This window comes from Odocoileus virginianus, chromosome 27 (assembly GCF_023699985.2).
Source record: "Odocoileus virginianus isolate 20LAN1187 ecotype Illinois chromosome 27, Ovbor_1.2, whole genome shotgun sequence".
Taxonomy (NCBI): domain Eukaryota; kingdom Metazoa; phylum Chordata; class Mammalia; order Artiodactyla; family Cervidae; genus Odocoileus; species Odocoileus virginianus.
The window spans coordinates 31,524,456-31,541,788 of NC_069700.1; the positions used below are offsets into that span (position 1 = coordinate 31,524,456).

Here is a 17,333-nt window from a genome sequence, read left to right on the forward strand (position 1 = left end):
TCAGTGCCTGTGACTCTGATCTCTGCCTCCCCCCGTGTGGAGGGAACCCCTGAGTTTGGGGGCAGCTTTTCACCGTGGGGGGAGGGCTCCGTAACAAATGGGGCTGCTCGCTTGCTCGCCGTGGGTGGGTGACCACCTCCCTCAGCGTCCAGCCCCTGGTTGCCAATTTGAGCCTGGAATTCGTGTCCACCCAGCACCTCTTCCGGCGGCGTGTTCACTGCCGACCGGGGAACAGGAGCAGCAGGGGACTCGGACGCCGGCAAGGTTCAAATGCTTTGCAGGCAGCACCTGTGCAGGGGCTTCCTCGTGGAGTCACCTGTCCGGAGAGGAGTCCCAGCCTGGAGGCCGGCACCGCTGACTGGGGGAAGGTCCGGAGCCTTCCAGCCGTGGCCCCGTGGCCTCCCTCCCCGTCCACACACGGGACTGGCCGCTCAGCTGCCGACCAGGAGGCACGGAGCATGCCGGGCTGGCCAGTGGCTCGGCCCTGCTCTTGTCCCACGAATTCTCTCCACCCTGAGGTCTGTCTGGAGAACAGAACTGTCTCCCCGCTCCTGCAGCACTTCACTCGCCCTCGTTATCACATAAAGGGACGGAAGGGACAGCGAGGCTGCCCCTCTCCGGCAGCTGCCTCCCGGGGGCTCCGGTGGTCTGGAAGCCTGTTCTGGGTGCTGACGAGGCTCAGCAGGGCCGGTCTGCCTCCTGCTACCAGGCAGGGCTCCGCCTTCCCTGATGAGCCTTCTGGTTTGGGGAATGGGAGGCAGTCAAGAACAAGGAAGTCCCCAGGGGACTGGCATCTCTAGAGGCCGGGCCAGTCCTCCAGAGGACTCCCCCCACCCCGCCCTGGGAGCCAAATGGCCCCCAAACTCGGAGAAACCAACGGAGCTGAGAGGGAGTGCAGAGGCTGAGACCAAGCTTCAGGGAGCCCCACCAGACCCCTCCGCCCAGCAGAGGGTGGCGGCCGAGTCCCTGGGAGGCCGTGGGCACCGGGCTGGGAGGGGGCGGCGGCAGAGGGCCCCCCGCGAGGATGCAGCTGCACGGAAGGGGCTCGAGGAGGTCGGGGCAGATGGACAGAGGGGTGCTCGTGGCCTCTGGCCCTTTGCTGGAAACACCACCTTTGTAACAGGTCACGAGACAGAACGAGTGGAGGCTCTTGCCCTTCACTTTGGATAAAGCTCTGTGCAGAGTAAGAGGCAGACTTCTCTGGGACTTTGGGGAAAAGTGTTCAGTCACCTCCTGGAGCTCCTTGGAGGGCTGGCTCTGAGCACGGCGGGGGGGCACGTGCCACGTGTGCCCCAGTCAAGGCCAGGTGCCAAGCACTCGGAACTTCATACACTCACATTTGTCTTCCCATATTCTCAGTGCTTTTTCCTTCTGATTTTAGTTAGAAGCATGAACCCATGATGGATGTGGGGCTCTTCTCAATTGCTCTTTAAATGATCACTTTTTAAATCTTAGTAAATGAAGTGTGTTGATTCCTGACAAATGCATTAAAAGTGTTTTATCCCTAGAAAAGTTGGGAAAAAGTTATTTTCATCAAGAGTGGGATGTGTTTGTTAGAGTCCTTGGCCAAGAAAAAAGCAGCTTCTGAATTGTGCAAAAATTGCTCAGGAGTTATGTTGTCACCCCAATTGTCAAACCACTGTGCAGACAGTGCCGACACAGTCAACTTCACCTCTTTTTTAATTTAGAAGATAACAAAATTGTAATCATTTATACTTTCTAGAGCCACAGGGAAAGGCAGGTCTTATCTGTGATAAAAAGCAGAGCATCCTGTGTGCGGAGGCCAGCTGGTAATAAAGGGAGCGTTCCCCCGTTGGGGCTTCAATTAAGAACCTCCCTTCGGACAAAGAAGAAAAGGTGTCAAAGGAGGAAAACAAAATTAAATGTATCTCCTTCTAAGAGTTTTTTCTCATTAGTGGTTTGCTTTTTGTGTTTTTTTCCTGGTGCTGTTTCACTCCCATCTTCCACACGGTGGTCGGCTCCTCTGGGTGCGGCTGGGGCGGCAGCCAGGCAGGCGGTGGTGGCCGTGGCTGTGGCCAGCGGTAGACGCCACGCTCCGTTTATTTCTGCGGCTGCAGCCATCGATTCCACGTTGTTTGTCCTGACAGTGGCTCCAGCGGGAGTCCAGTGCTCATTAGCAGCCTGAGGGATGTAAAATGCAGTCCGTGGTTTTCATTATTGTAGTAGAAGTCATCCTGGGCCTGGTGTCCACTCAGGAGTCACTGGAGGAGCTGAGGACGGATGGACAGGGCAGCCGGGATGCACCTGTTTCTAACCCCCGGAAGCTGACCTGGTCACACCTGGGTGACTGGACAGGATTGTGAGGCCCTGGCGTTTTGCAGAAAATGAATGAGTGGTGAGAGGGACTTGCTGGAGGGTAAGCCAGCTTCCAGTTACACCCCAGCCCTGCCCTGCGTAGGGGTGGGGAGAGAGGAGAGGACATGCTGATCCTGCTGGTGTCCTTGAGATGGGCCACACCTCAGCAGAGCCAAGGGCCTGCACTCAGGACTTTCTGCCGAACCGACGCGGGCTGGGAGCTGCCCCCACTGCAGAGGTGAGCACAGGTGTGCACTGCTGAAAAGCACACTTTTTAAAGTAGTTATTTTTTAAAAACACTAAAGAATGCTCAAGGAATGACCTGGCGGAGGGGTGGGGGTGCTCTCCCTCTCGTCTGGTTGAGCTGGGCTGGTCACTCACTTCCCCTGCAGCCGACTACCCAGACGGGCCCAGCCTTGTGTCCCTACACCCTGTCCTCTCACAGCTGGAAGGCAGACTCTGGAAGGGGCCCCCTTATCCCAAGTGACTTTCTGCCTCTCTTATTTTTTTAAAAAGGACTCAAATATTCCACTCAGGGGGCTCATGGTCTAAAGACTCCCCTCATCCCCCTCGAGACTGGGGTCTCAAGCGTTTACTGTCTGCATCCTTCGTCTTTACAGCCCTGAGCCCAGGGGAGAGGACGAGGCTGCCGCCGCCCGCCCCCAGTACTGTCTCCCCTTGGCACCCCTGCAGCTGGGACAGCTGAAGCTGCCGCCCGAGAACCAGCTCCAGGAGGAGCCAAGGCCCAGCAGGTGGGAGCGGAACCCTGGGGCTTGGGTTCCCACAGACGCCCAGGGACACTGCTGACATGCTTACCGCCTGTCGCCAGGTGAGCTGCCTCCTCGAGCAGCAGCAGGTGGGCAGGACGGGACCGGCCAGCCCAAAGTTGCCGTGCCATTCGTGGCGGGAGGCGGCCTCCACTTTCCGCCCCGTGTTCAGATAGCAGGTCATCTTGATGGCCACTTCTAGCCCTGCCTTCCTGGTTTACCCCCAGTGGCTACTGGAGGTTCCCAAGACCTGCCTGGGCCCTGACAGTAAAGAGGAGACGCTGTGGGCGGGGACCACAGGGAGCCCCAAGCGCTGACCAGCTCAGGCCTGGGTAGGGCTCCCCAGGTCTCAGCGCCTTGCTTTCCCAGCTGCCTTCTACGGAGGGCAGCGCCAGCTCCCAGAGAGAGCTGAGAGGAAGTGCCCGGAATCTGCTGTCGGGCTCTCCCAGCACTGAGGTCCTGAGGCTACACCCCCCAGCCCCTGCAGAGAAAGCAGCGGACGGGAGATGAGGCAGACTCAGCCACTGGGCTGGCATGTGGGCAGGGGCTTCAGCAGAGAACTCGGCCCTCCTTTGTCTTGGGTTTCTGAGTCTGTGAAGGTTGCTGAGGGCCTCTGGGGCCTCTTTGGGTGGGGAACCGCTTTTCTGAAGCATCTGCAAAGGGTAACTTGGTTCAGAAGCACAGACGGTTCATTTGTGGGCAGAATGCAAACTTCATTTTGCACATCAGCCTAGGTGAGCAAATACAGACGTGTGCACTCACAAGTCCTGAGCTCACAGCTGTGAGACGCGATGTGGGCTCTCTTCACAAACGATGCAGGTTCCTGCAGGTTGTGGGCCCTCCCCCAGGGCCCCGTGCTGTCTTTGCCTCTGGGCGGGAGGCAGGCAGCATCCGGGCATGCCTGTCCCGGCCGCTGTGGGCCCGCACACGCCCTGGCGGGAAGGCGTGGCTGACTTCCCCTGGGACCCTCAGGAGAGGTGCGGGCCCAGGTGGCCACCGCAGCTCTGCAGAGCCTTCCCAGAACTCCCCCAGGCTCCTGGGCGCTGCAGACGCGGGTCACAGCCTCCACCCTGAGCCGGCCTAGTCCTGCTTAAGGCCTGTGAGGTGATCATCGATGCAGCACTCACGATCAGATGCTGGTCATCTCCAGGGCTGTCCTTGGGGGAGGTCTGGGTCCCAGATGTGCCAGAACCCAGGCACACCCACCCCCACACCCCTGGGGGCCCTCGGGGCTGGTGCTCACTTCCTCCTGTCTCCCCCCAGGCACATCCCCTTGGTGCCAGCAAAGCCCAGGCCCAGCAGACGCACCTCCACCCCAGGGTCACCTGAGGCAGAGCCAGCCGACAGGACCCGGCGCAGCAGCTGCGGAGCCTGGGCTCTGACGGACGAGTGAGCCCCCCACCCACCCCCCCACCCCCCCCCGAGCCTCCACCTCGTTCACCCTCCGGCTGGGGAGACCTTTTACTGTTTTCCTGGTCATCCAGGTGGCACTTAGGAAAACCAGCGAAACAGAAATCCAGACTGTCATACGATTGGTTTAATTTTTTTTTTTCAGCAGGAGAAAAAAGAATAAAGTTACAAGATTCTTTTAATATTTTCACAATGTTAAAACTAAAACTGGGCTCTAGGCTATGTGTGTAAGTAAATCTAGAACACAAAAGGGTTAAATAAGATTTTCTCTTTTAAAGATACAAGAATTTAAGCTTTCCTTACATTTAACAAACTTCACAGAACAGATACTGCAGGGGAACAAGCCCTCCCCACCCCCCGCTCTGCCATCAGGAAGCGACCAGGGGCCGAGAGCCCTGTGTGCGGCCGGCTCCCCAGAGCCCGCGGCCCGGGGCTGCAGCAGCAGCAGGACCCGGAGGGCGCCTGGTGGCCGCTTCGTGATCGGAGCTTGGCGGGGCGCCGAGGCGGGCCACATCGCTGAGGATGGCCAGGTACTGGCCAGAGGGCCGTGGCTTGACAACAGTGGTAAACGCGGGCAGGCCTGGCCTCTCAGCCCTTGGCTGCCCGAGAGCAAGACCTCAGTCTGGGTCCTGAAGCAAGAATTAAGGCTGGAGATTTTGCAGCGGATTCCACTCTGGTTGGAAGGGGGTGCGTTGGGGGCGGGGGGAAGAGCATGATCTCTTATTTCAGTTTTTTGGACCAAAAACATCTGTAGTTGCAGGTATTTACTGTTTATTTGTGGACAGAGCTGAGTGACCATTTGTTGTGGCAGGAAAGGGTTAAGTTGCTGGGTTCAACTCTCCCGTAGCCTGTGCGTGGGCAGCTCCAAACGGCCTAGGTCGGATGTGGCTTGGGGCATCCAGACCCCTGCTCAGGCTCTCAAGGGCCCCTCTTCCCTCCTACCCCCCACCCACTGGACTGGTGAGGACTTCCTAACAGGGGCCAAACAGGCCGTCCCCACCTGGCCTGAGCTACCGCCTCCACTCCGCCCCTCTGCCCTCCGGAGAGGCGCGCGCTGAGCCACACGCCCTCCCCGCCCGCCCACGAACCACGCTCTAGACAGACCCACCTCTGTCCCGGCGACGGGCGCTGCCCCCTCGAACGAGCCTCCGCGTGGCAGAGCGGGCTGGCGGCCTGTGGACCGCGGGGCCGCACGGACTTGAGGGGTGAGGATGATCCTGGTGCACGGGACGGGGCTGCGGGCAGCTCCCAGCACGGCTATCAGTTCCCGTGGCTAAGAAACATCTTTAAAAACCCAGCTGCACAGGCCAGTCTGTCGGCACAGCTGCCGTGCTGCAGTCAGCCGGATTCGATCAGGGCCGGACCCCGGCACTCGGCGGACGGCAGGCCACAGCTGTGGGGTCAGGGCGCCCGGTTGCTTCTTGTGACCGGGGGGGGCCTGTGTAGAAAAGGTGGTTCTTGTTCGTGGGCTAGTCTTGAGTGGAGCTAATTTTCAAAGTGAGGTTATTGTTTCTCGTCTCGTGTGATGAGTTTTTTCATATTAGTTCAGGTAAAAAAATTTAAGAACCTGCCCCCACCCCCGTTTCCTGCTCAGTGGGAGAGCGAGGCCACCCCCAGCCCAGCCACGGGCCGATCTCAGCAGCTGCCTGCGGCCCAGGCACGTCTGGCCGTCAGGGGGCCTGGCTACCGGGACTAAGGACAGTGGAGAGGTGAAGGCCAGACGCTAACCAGAGCTTCCGGCAAAGCCACGTGCGTCGTGGGGACTTGAACACCAGCTTCTCCTCTAGTGACTCAGAGTCTCCATCTGGAACGCTTTCCACTTAAGGCTTTTTTAAGTTTGACTCCAGCAGTGACAGGTATGTGTGGTTTTAAATCCACTAGCCATGCTCAAAAAAAATATTCTTCATGTTTTAATTTTATACAATGGCTAGCAGGCACCTTAGTAACCAGCCAGAAATCAATTTCAACCACCATCAACCCCTAAACTACAGTACCAGGATGGCTGGCTAAGGAAAGGAAACGGACTGGCTGTAGTCTGACGCGTGCCCAGTACAAGGTGTCTGGCTGACTTTGTCCTAAATAAGGCTAACATTAGTGAACTAAGAACAGCGTCACGTGGTGGCCGAGCCGGCCTTCAGGAGCACCCCTCCCCGATGCGCTGGCAAGAGCGCCCCACTTTCCGGTCCAGTTTCACCATTTTCAGGATGGCTTCCTCTCTGCCACGGCCCATGTGGTCAAACGTGCAGTCATGCTGCTCAGGGAGGCGATGCAACATACAGAACACGTAACCTGCAGCAGCGGGAGAAGCAGAGAAGACGAGATTAGGGTGGCCCCGTGGGCCCTGAGCCCGGCTTCCGCTCAGGTCCAGGTGGGAGGACGGTCCAGGGAGCGGACAGTGGGCACAGCACGGATTCCTGCTGTTACGACCCCCGCCCCAACAAGAGAGCCAGCGCGTATGTGAGTCCAAGGGGCTCCTGCTGCACTGAGGGTGGAGCCCCAAGGCGCCCGTGTGGCCAGCAGCCCGTCCTCCAGCCCCACGCCGGTGTCAGCGAGCAGAGCTGGTGGCGCGGCGCCTCCCGGCCAGAGCAAGCCTCAATACCGACCTCAGGACACCCACTGCTTCTGAAAGGCTGAGGGAAACCAAACTCACACACGCATGGGGCCCTCCAGGAAAACACATGATTTCAAGTGCTGGAGAAGGTGGTATATTTAAAGAGGAAAGAACAGAAATGTTGAGTCCAACTGGTGTCTCAGTGGAGCCGGATACTTCCAACCCCACCTGGGGGGCAGGAGGTGAGCCCCCCACCCCCTGCCCTGGGCCTGCCTCTTCTCCTGGGAGTGGGTGGGCTGTGGGCCAGGCTCTCTGCAACCGAGATGTGGCAGAAGGAAGAGCTGAGGAGAGGACACGGGGGCAGGAGCTGCGTCAGGGGGGTGGACAGTCATCTGAGTTTCCTGGGTCTGTCTGGCCCTTTCCTTCAGGGAAGGTGCAGGAGATCTGGGCTGGCTCCCCCACCACCGCATCCCATCAGCCCTTATCTGGTCACACCTCCAGGTCCCAGAGGCCTGAGCTGCAGAGAATCGGAACCCTTCCCTAAACCTCCTCCTGGGGCCTGTACGCCTGGGGCGGGCAGTGCCCTCCCGGCCCCACCAGTGCACACGGCACTCCTTCCCCTGGCAAAGAGCATCCCTCTCAGAGATCTCTCTCAGGCCCGGACCCCCGCAGACAGCGTGAAGTGCAGTGCCCTGTGGTCCGCCGCCCTCCCCATCCTCCACTCCCTTCAGAGAAAAGGGAGCGGAGGCAGTGATGTCAGGGCGGTGGGAGCTGAAGCAAAGACTGGCTACAAAGGACAAGAGTGTCAAGCCTTAACTTTTAAGATCATCTTTACCCAGAGAAGATTCCTCAGGACACTCATGGCCCTGCTCTGATGTCCTGATCACACCCCGTGCAGACACGTGATCACGGCCTGAGCAAACAGGCCGAGCCTGGACAATCCGTTGTGCGAAAAAACACTATTAACTGCTTCCCAGGGAGAGCAGGGCGGCGTGTTTGAGTCTAAATCAGGACGAGGTTTGAGGGAAGGAACAAATGAAACTGCATCTCCCGAGAAGCTGAGCTCCCACTTGGCCCAAAAGCAAAGTTAAGATTAATGAGCCCGTGTGTTATATTTACTGATAAGTTCATTACTTGAAGATATTGGATACCAGTTGTCTTTCTCCTAAAGGATTTTGCAGCAGAAGCGTGGATGGCCTCAATATGCATCTTTCGTCTGACAAGCACAATCATCTTTTTGGAGCAGAGCCCACCCGGGCAGGGAGAAGCGGCTGCCAGGCTGGGGTGGGGGCGGGGGCACCGGCCAGCCTCACAGCAGCCGGAAGTGAGTGGAGACATCTCTGTCACCAAGGCCTCACGTGTTTCTACACCTTTGGCATCTCTAATAAGGGCGGGAGGCCCCCTGCTGCCCTTCCCTGCCTTCAAGATATTGGGGTGATGCAGAAGAGGGTCCCCAGGGCTCTCCTCTCCTCCTGATGGATGGTGCTGGCTGAATAAAAGTAGCAGGAAATGGATTAGCCCTGAAATTAACTCAGCCCTGGCTGGCTCAGTCTAACACCTCATTAGTCAAAGGCAGATGGGGAAGGAGGCGAGAGGCTCGGGTCTCACCACACCCCTCACGGCTCTGCTGCAGCCCGCCTCTGCCGACTCCAGGCGACCGCCAACTCGATGGGTGGGCTGGAGGGCCCGTGTTCTGTCACGACCACAATAATCCTGGGGATTCTCCCCCAACCCGGGCATCCTCAGCCAGAACACCTCATTTCTTTATGCAGGATGTGTGCACCTGTCAGACACACCTTGACACTTGGCTTTGGTTTGTGAAATGTGAAAACTACTAAACAGGTAATTGTGGGAGTAGAGCTGGTTAAAAAAAAGAAAAAAAAGCATAGATGGCATTGTAATTCACTGGGGAAAAGTCTGGGGCAATTTTGGAAGGCTAACTTCCCAAGGTGCTGCACTGAGATTATTAGATGATATAAATTAAGCTCAATTCCCTCTCCTGTCAGGATTGCTCACCAAGGGGAAGATACATGCTAGAACTTGTCCCAAATCCTGAGTAGGTTATTATCTACCAACTACAGCTAGCTGGCTCGTGTATTTTGGTGTCAGTGGGTGGGGTGGATTGTTGGATACAGGAAAGGGGGCAGGGGACTGGTGGGTGGGCTGAATCTTTACCCTCTTTTCTCGGTACCCACAGACCTGTTTCCACTCAACTGTCATGAACGTTCAATTACTCTCTAATGGAATTCCAGAGACCAAGCTGGGCACATGGAGAGATGCAAAATCAGGCTGCTGGGGTACAAGATTATTCTTATTTCAGTGAGGAGCAGTTTCAGAGCACAGGGTGTTTACAGCCTCCGTCTTGGGTTGGCCAGCCTCAAGCGTCCTCACTCCGTTCATCAGAAACCAAGTGGGGCCTTCCCAGGGTCGGCCAAGGAATGTGCAGGGGGAAGGAAAGCAGAAAGGACACAACTGATCAGCTGTGGGAGGGGCTTTGATATTACATATCATTATCATTCTCACTCACATACATATATATTTTCATCTACAGGCTCCTTATGGCCCCACAGTTCAGCGTCAAGTAGTTTTAAAAACAACTTCAATACTCTCTTGCTTGTGATAGCTGTATACATAGTCCTTGGGAGACACAAGCAGTAAAGAATATGATTGGAAAATGCCAACCTTCCAAAAGAGAGGAAAACAGCCAAAGCAGACGTTTTTGAAAAACAACTGGTTCATAGTGCTAAACATGGTCTAACCTCAACCCCTCCCCCCCAGTGGATCATACACACGGCGCTGCCTGGCTCCCGGGAGCCCTGATCACTGCTTCCCCACGCAATACTGGCCTAGGAGGAAGCCAAAGAGCTCTGTTAGGGCTGTGGAGCTGTTCTTAGTGAATCTGCACAAAACACTCAAGAACCTGGGTGAGCGTTTGTTTGCCAGCATTGAAGAGCACTCGGGATGAGCCCTTGATGAAAAGTGGGGGATGGTGGTGCAGAAGCAGCTGCCTAAGCACCGTGTCCCATGGCCCCCTCTTCAGGCCCCCCTCCTGCCGCTGCCTGGCTCGGCCAGGCCATCCTGGGCGAGGGGGGAGGCCGACCCGCACAGGTGGGGTCAGTCAGCCTGGCCCCCACCTCCCACCCCACCCCAAGCTGTGCCGCAAGGGGTCCAGCAGCTACACCCTCAGGGCTTGTCGGAGAACAGGCCGGCCCAGGTCAACGCAGCGGCTGAGCGGCACGGGCTCCTCCTGGGGGCTGTGGCCGTGCACAGCAAGAGACGGGGCAGAGCGGAATGTACAAGCCATGACCCAGCCAGACACCGCCCTGGGTGGAGGACAAATGGGGAGGCCGCTTGCGGGCAGAACAGGTGCATCGGGTGCCGCCTAAACTTGAAGGTGCCAACAGCTGGTGGCCCAGCGGAAAGTGGACCTGAGGCACATTCTTCCAAGACTCACAGGTCTGACATGCAGGCTTCTATAAACGCTCATCCGGTGGGAGCCAAACTTGAGCTTTTAAAGCCAACATCCGAAAAGTCATCCATTGCACTCAGACCCCTCATCCACAGCTAAACCTCACCTCTGCTCCCAGAGAGACGGGTGTGGGTGTTGTGAGACCACCACCAGGACTGAGAACAGTCTTGACAGATGCCATCATTAAACAAAGATGATATAAAACCAACACCTGACTGACTAGAAGTGCTATGAAAGTTGTAACAATATTTCCTGTTTCACTCGTTTACAAAAATCAGTGACAATAACTACCCAAGAGAACACCCAGGGCAGAGGAGACAGGGCTCCACCTCTGAGCACTGCTGGCAGCAGGGCCCTGAGGGCCTGAGCCAGATTACGGACCTGTCACCGGTCCTCCCCGGTGCCTCCTCCCTCCCCACCGGCCAGTCCTCCGTCTCCCCTCCTCGCCCCCCATCCTGGTGTTGGGGGGACGGTGGGTGGAGGAGCTGGAGGGCCAAGGGCGGAGCCGGCCTCCCACCCGCAGGCGGCACAGCCCCCACCCACTCTTCCCTCTGAACCTCAGGAACTGAGCAGGGGGTTGGAACTGTCTTTGGGTTTGGAAGGGTCTTTTTCTTCCATGGCATTTCCTAAAGGAGACAAAGCGATGCCAAAATTCACAAAGTCTGAGCCCAACACTTTTATTCAATCCCTGCCAGACAGAAATGTTGCTTATTGGCTTTATCCTGGAGTAAAAAGCCCCACTTAAAGCTGGCACGGGACTTCCCCAGCGGTCCAGTGGTTAAGACTCTGTGCGCCCAGTGCAAGGGGCCCAGGTTCAATCCCCAGTCAAGGAACTAGATGCCACACGCCACAGCTAAGAGTGCATGCCACAATGAAGATCAAAGATCCCAAAACGGAAGACCCAGCGCAGCCAAATAAATATTTAAAAAGATGATAAAGCTGGTGAAACTGCACAGGTCTGGATACTTACAGACTTTAGACATTTGTTTTCTGACCGACTTCCCCGACCTGGGGGCTCTCCCAAGACGGCCGCGTTGGTGAGGCCGCAGGCCAGGGTGGGCCTCGGCTCCAGCTGCTTCGGTGTGCTCACCCCGCTCACAAGAAATGTTTTACACTTTCTTGCTCATTTGGATTTCAGATGTCAGAGGTTAGAGCAGATCCTAAGAACACTGACACGCCTTGGGGACTGCGGCGCTGTGAAGCCGTCTCCGGGTGCAGCCTCGGGTGGCGCGGTGTGAGGGTGCTGTCTGCACTGACACGCCCGTCCCCCCCCAGTGACCAGCCCCAAGCAGGCGTGTCCCGGCAGGAGGAAAATCAGACACCTGTCATTCAGACAGCAAACGGAGCCCACCCAAGACCTCCCAAAGCTCTCAGAGATACCTCAGTAACGGACCCTCCAAATCTCAACTCATAGGTAAGGCCCATTTGCTCTCTGAATTGTCTATTTCAAATGTAAACAACAATTATGCCTGACTCGTGTCTGAAATGACTAAGCACGCTTGTTATAAAGAGTCACATTTTTCCAACAACATAAAAGTTTCTTAAAATGCAGGACGGCTAACTGACCTTGTAGCTCATTTGTTAAGCTCACGTTGGGAACAGCAGGTGGCTATAGGAACACTTGTTGGAAAACATTAGCCACTTACGCTCCCACCAACAGTGATCCCTGGATTACACCGCCTCCACTGACCCAGTGCCCAAGGCAGAATTTGTAGCACAAAAATGCATTACAGGAGCTTAATGCATTTTATTTTATCAGGCCCATGGTGCAGGCAAAGCAGCTGCAGGTGTTTCAGGAACGGAACGCGCCTGTTTCACATTCCCTTCCATCAACGGCTTCACACACGGGAGGGAAGAGCAATCACACTCCAAGAAACAGAGCTAGACCTCTGCTCCCTGAGCGGCTGACAAGCTCGGTGGGGCTGGGGAGAGAACGGTGGATCACAGCCACCCACCCAGGGGGCTGGAACCAAAGCCACTGTGAATCACCAAGTGGGCATCAGTCCATCTGATTTCCAAGGGAAAGGAGAACCTGCAATTCACAAGAGCCCAATGTACTCACCGGGCTTCCCAGGTGGCGCTACCGGTAAAGAACCTGCCTGCCAATACAGGAGATAAAAGAAATGTGGGTTCGACCCCTGGGGGTCATGGAGGAGGGCATGGCAACCCACTCCAGTACTCCTGCCTGGGGAATCCCATGGACAGAGGAGCCTGGCGGGTCGCAAAGAGCAGGACGCGACTGAAGTGACTTAGCACACAAGCAGTGTACTCGCCAATTTAATAAAAACCAGTAAACACCACCAAGACAGCCCTAGAACAGACACCACTGTTTGTTTCCCCCCAAATCAATTAAAATATCAAGTTAGATACAAGCTAACTGCTACAACACAAAGCAGTGTGACAGAACGCCAAGATACATGAGCCCGTGCGAAACGCCGCGTGAAGGCCCTGAGAGCAGGCAGCGGCAGAGACACCTGTGCCACAGCCCAGCCTGATGGAGCTCCCGACACGGTGTTCACAGCTTCAGACAACCCACCACCCTGGTCTCCATTACTGTTGTCTCTTCAAACAGGCTCTTTCCTGCAAAAACTCTGGCCTCTTTCCTCCACGGGGAATGCCCGTCCACTCCTAGGAACAGCTCCTTCTATCACCCGACACCCAGGGAACAGGCCTGCCACCCACCATTTCTGCCTATTTTTCAACGGTGTGTTTGTGGGAGACAAGGCGGGCCTGGGGCTGAGCACCCGCCCCAGGAACCTGCACCATCAGCTCGGACCTGTGAGAACCACACCCCCCCCACCAGACTTGCCTCTGTGAGCTCTTTAACCCCCTGGAGCACGAGGAGAAAGGGGCTGGCTGCAGGCTCACATTACACCGGCTGTGTTATCTAGAGATGAACATATATTTAAAAACTAAGAAAATGGCTCAAGGCAGTTTCTGCCACAGGAATAATGACTTGCTCTTTCAAATACCATTTTATTTCAGTAGCTGAAAACACGTAGCATTAGCCTCTTAGAACCTGGAGCAGTTTTCAAGATCCAAAAACCCTAGCAGATGCCTGCATTCCTGGCCACCTCCCCTCGCCCCCTCCAGCCCCCACGCTGGGGGTACTTTGGGGGAATCATGAGGAACTGCTTTCTGGAGGAGACCTCATCCTTCTCTCGCAGGCTCCTGACTGGTTGGCCTTCTCTTCCAACAGTCTCCTGTCCTTAAGAGTTTACCTTCTCAAACAGAGGGCTCCTAGAAAACCAACTCCAAACCTGCAGCAGAGGGAACAGAAGGGCCACACCTGTCCTACCCAAGAGTGGCCGAGGGCAAAGTGGGCAACCCAGCCGCCAGGCCTCCCTGAAGGCTATGCTGGCGAAAGCCAGTCCACCCGTCACAGGGCATCCGAGGGGCAAGGCCACAGGGGATTTGAGACTGCAGATGCAGCGTGCCCTCCAGAACAGCGCTGCAACAGGAGAGGAACACCTGCCCCATGTTCTCTGCCGGCCTTCCAGCCCACAGGCTGGAGCCCAAGTTGCTGGATTCCGTTCCAGCTGCATGGCCCTGACAGCCTCGCGGCTGCTGCTGAGCCACCTAGCCTTTCAGACCGCAGGCGTGGCTCCGATCAACAGGGTTGTTACAGGCATTACGGGCCGAGGAAGACCCACTCACCCGCTGGGCTTCAAGGCTGGGCCCCTCCCTGCTCTGCCCCACCTACAAGGCTTGCTCCCTGCGCCCCCTCTACCTCAGTCTACACTCTGTTCCTGTCTCCTCTTCTGACAAAGGAGAGACAAGGAAATCTTCCTGTGAGTGTGTGATGCACATGTCTCCTCTGTCCCTCTGCACAAACCCCTCTGCACACTATAAATGCGCTGCCACAAGCTGACAAGCTCAATAAAAATTTCTGTTGAAGATATGCAAATTTTAGAAAAGCCTGATTTAAATACATGACAACTAGACAGGGCAGCAGTCAGTGGTTAGGGACCCCACGAAGGGGATGCGGGAACTCTCCCAGGACGGCAGGGAACAACTGCTTTGCTCCTGTGAGGGCTTCTCCCAGGAACGGCTGAGAAGTCCACAAGCCTCTCTCCGAAGCAGAGGCAGAGCGTGTGCATTCCCAAGTTTGGTCACGTACTGACCGCGTGCTGAAAAGCCCATGTCTATTTCCTGAGACTGTCGGGCTGGGAGCTGGTGTGAAAGGATGAGCGGAGAAAGGAATGAGCTGGAGACACTGCAAACACGATGTTTCACCTCTGCTGTGCCAGCGTCACCCGCACCCATCTCATGTGCTTCTCTGAAGAAGGCAAGTCTCATGCTTTTTGTTTTCAACATACAACTCAAAAAGGTCATTCTGAGGACCTCAAGAGTACAAGCATGCTTTTTTCTATTTTCACAAATTTGGGCTTTAAGGTCACAGGCCCCACAACATCTGCTGTGCACGTGCGTGTGTGGCAGGAGGGCGGGGTGGAGGGAAGAAGGCCAGAGAAACAAGCTTAAAGTTGGTTAAACACACCTCTCCTGGAGGGAAAGAGGCTTATTCTACGGCAGAGAAATGTTTTAGCTGAAGACATGAGTTCAAATTTGAAGTCAGACTATAAACAATATATAGTTAGAAACTCCCACTGAATGGACAACCCACTCCAAGATTTGGGAGACTTCGCGTCTAGGTGTGGGGGAGGAGCTGACCTCATACCCAGCTCCTTCACCAAATGGTTCCAGTCTGGGTATTAAAGAACCCCACGAACGGAACCTGAACATTTCTCAATCCCAAGGGCCCCAGGCAGTTCTCACTGACAGATCTGAACAGCTGACTCCCCGTGGGTTCTGTGAGGCCCAGGTTTCCGTGCTGTCCTCCTCCTCCCCTGGGAGCACCTCATCTGTCCTTTAAACATCAGTTTTCAGCTCTGGACCCCATGTTCTCTCCCAAGGTTAAAATTCTAACTGCACATGCTGCCCTCTCTGAACTGTCCCTCTGCCCAGACTGCTCTCCAGAGCTCCATGCCGCTGTATCCAATTATCTCCTGGTATCTTGGCTACCTCAAGTGTAAGATGTCCAAAATGGAACGCACACCTCCTCCTTCGGTGTTCCCCAAGCTAGAAGAGGCAGCCACTGGCTGTGGCGCAACCCTGGAGCCACCACGGCATCCTCCCCAACGTTCACATTCAGTGAGCAAGTGTGGATCCTGCTTCCAAAAACCAAATCCACTCTCTTCCCATCCGCACAGCCGCCACCCGGTCAGGACCACCAGCCCCTCATGCCCAGGCCGCTGCCCAGCCTCCTCCAGCGGCCAGAGTGAGCCCACCCCCGACCTGTGTCAGCGCAGTGTCACGTACACCCGGTGATGACCACCCCAGCGCTCCTGCTCTTCACGCCACTCACCCCTGGAACTCCATGTTCAAGACAAAGGGGCCTCACTGCATTCTTGCTTCTGAAGGTCTCAGCTTCAACAGCTCTTCCTCAGGAAGATCCTCCTGGAGCCTCAGATGAGGCTAGGGACCTATTATATGCTTTCATCTCCTGGGCTTTTCCTTCAATCACCAGTCATAATTATCGGGTCATTTGTGTAGTTTTCTTTTTTCATTTAACTTGTTTTCCTGATGAGATTTCATGAAAGCAAAAAGGCTGCCTCTATAACTTACCACATGCCTCCTATGGCTAGAACAGTGCATGGCTTACTCAGAGGTTAGTTACAGACAAACTGTGTCTTCCACTACTTTCAAAAGATTCCTGCACCCCAATGGTCATAGCAGTACTATTTATAACCAAGACGCTGAAACAATGTCCTGTGGCAGGAGTGAGTGCAGCTCGCAGACGGAACAGGAAGAAGGCAGCAGGCCTCCGCCTCCGGCCCACGGGGGCCCGCCGAGCCGCCCACATCGCATCGCCCTCCTCCTGGTCTCCACTCCCCCCAAGGCTTCTCCCTCACAGCTCTTAGACGGATTTCTTTTTTTTTTTTGGTAAGGCTAACTGAATTGAGATGTACTTTTTTCACAGTAGTTAATTAATTCCTCTTCTATTAGGTAATATGTGAATATAACAGAAATTCAGCTTGTATAAAATGATATTCAGCGAAAAGTAAGTCTCCCATCCCATTCTCTCAGTTACCAACCCAAAAGCAAAGCAACCATCAGTTCTGACACATCCTCAAGAGTCTGAGCATACACGTATGTTTGTGTTCAGGTCCTAGAGGGCTGTTTTAATCTCGTAAATTCCACCATGAAACTCACTATGTAAACCCCTCAGTGCCTTTTAGAATAAAATTCTGATGTCCGCGAAAGCACCCCGGGCCCGCCTCGTGTGCGTGCGGGGCTCCAACCACACCAGCACCTCTCGGGTCCTCAGATACAGACGCCAAGCGGCTCCGGCTGCTCTTCCCCAGCGCTCCCAATGGCCGGCTCTCCCAGCTTAGCCGCTCAGAAGCTGTCTCGTTCATGCTCCTTCACTGACTGCATCTTTCCCCCAGAGAAGAAAAGCACCAGGAGGGCAGGGACTTTGACAGTTCTGTTCCCTGTTCCTCAGGAGCTCAATAAAGATTCGTAAGCAGAAAGAATAAATAACTTGAGTCAACATTTTACACAAAGAAAAGGACTTTCAGCAATAAAAAGAACGTTTAATGCTGCTGCCTATGCCCCTTGGCCCCTCTCCCAGAGAAGGACCACGAGCACCTCGAGGTCTGCCCCCTCCCCCTAGGGAGCAGGAGAAGGCCCACAGGCACCACGTGGTCTGCCCCCTTCCCCTCTCATGGTCTGCCCCCTCCCCCTAGGGAGCAGGAGAAGGACCACGAGCACCTTGCAGTCTGCCCCCAAATCCTGGGGACCAGGGGAAGGACCACAA

General features: G+C 55.7%; 1 protein-coding gene across 2 annotated transcripts in view; it reads right to left on the minus strand.

Annotated features, from left to right (window-relative positions):
* Positions 1-6,390: 6,390 nt before the first annotated feature.
* ZFAND3 (zinc finger AN1-type containing 3) overlaps positions 6,391-17,333 on the minus strand; it is a 320,114-nt gene continuing 309,171 nt past the window's right edge. For both annotated transcript variants that reach the window (XM_070456513.1, XM_020873376.2), the window contains one exon: positions 6,391-6,782. In XM_070456513.1, coding sequence (XP_070312614.1) covers positions 6,628-6,782 — 155 coding nt within the window. In that variant the 3' untranslated portion in view covers positions 6,391-6,627. The remainder of the gene's footprint in view (positions 6,783-17,333) is intronic.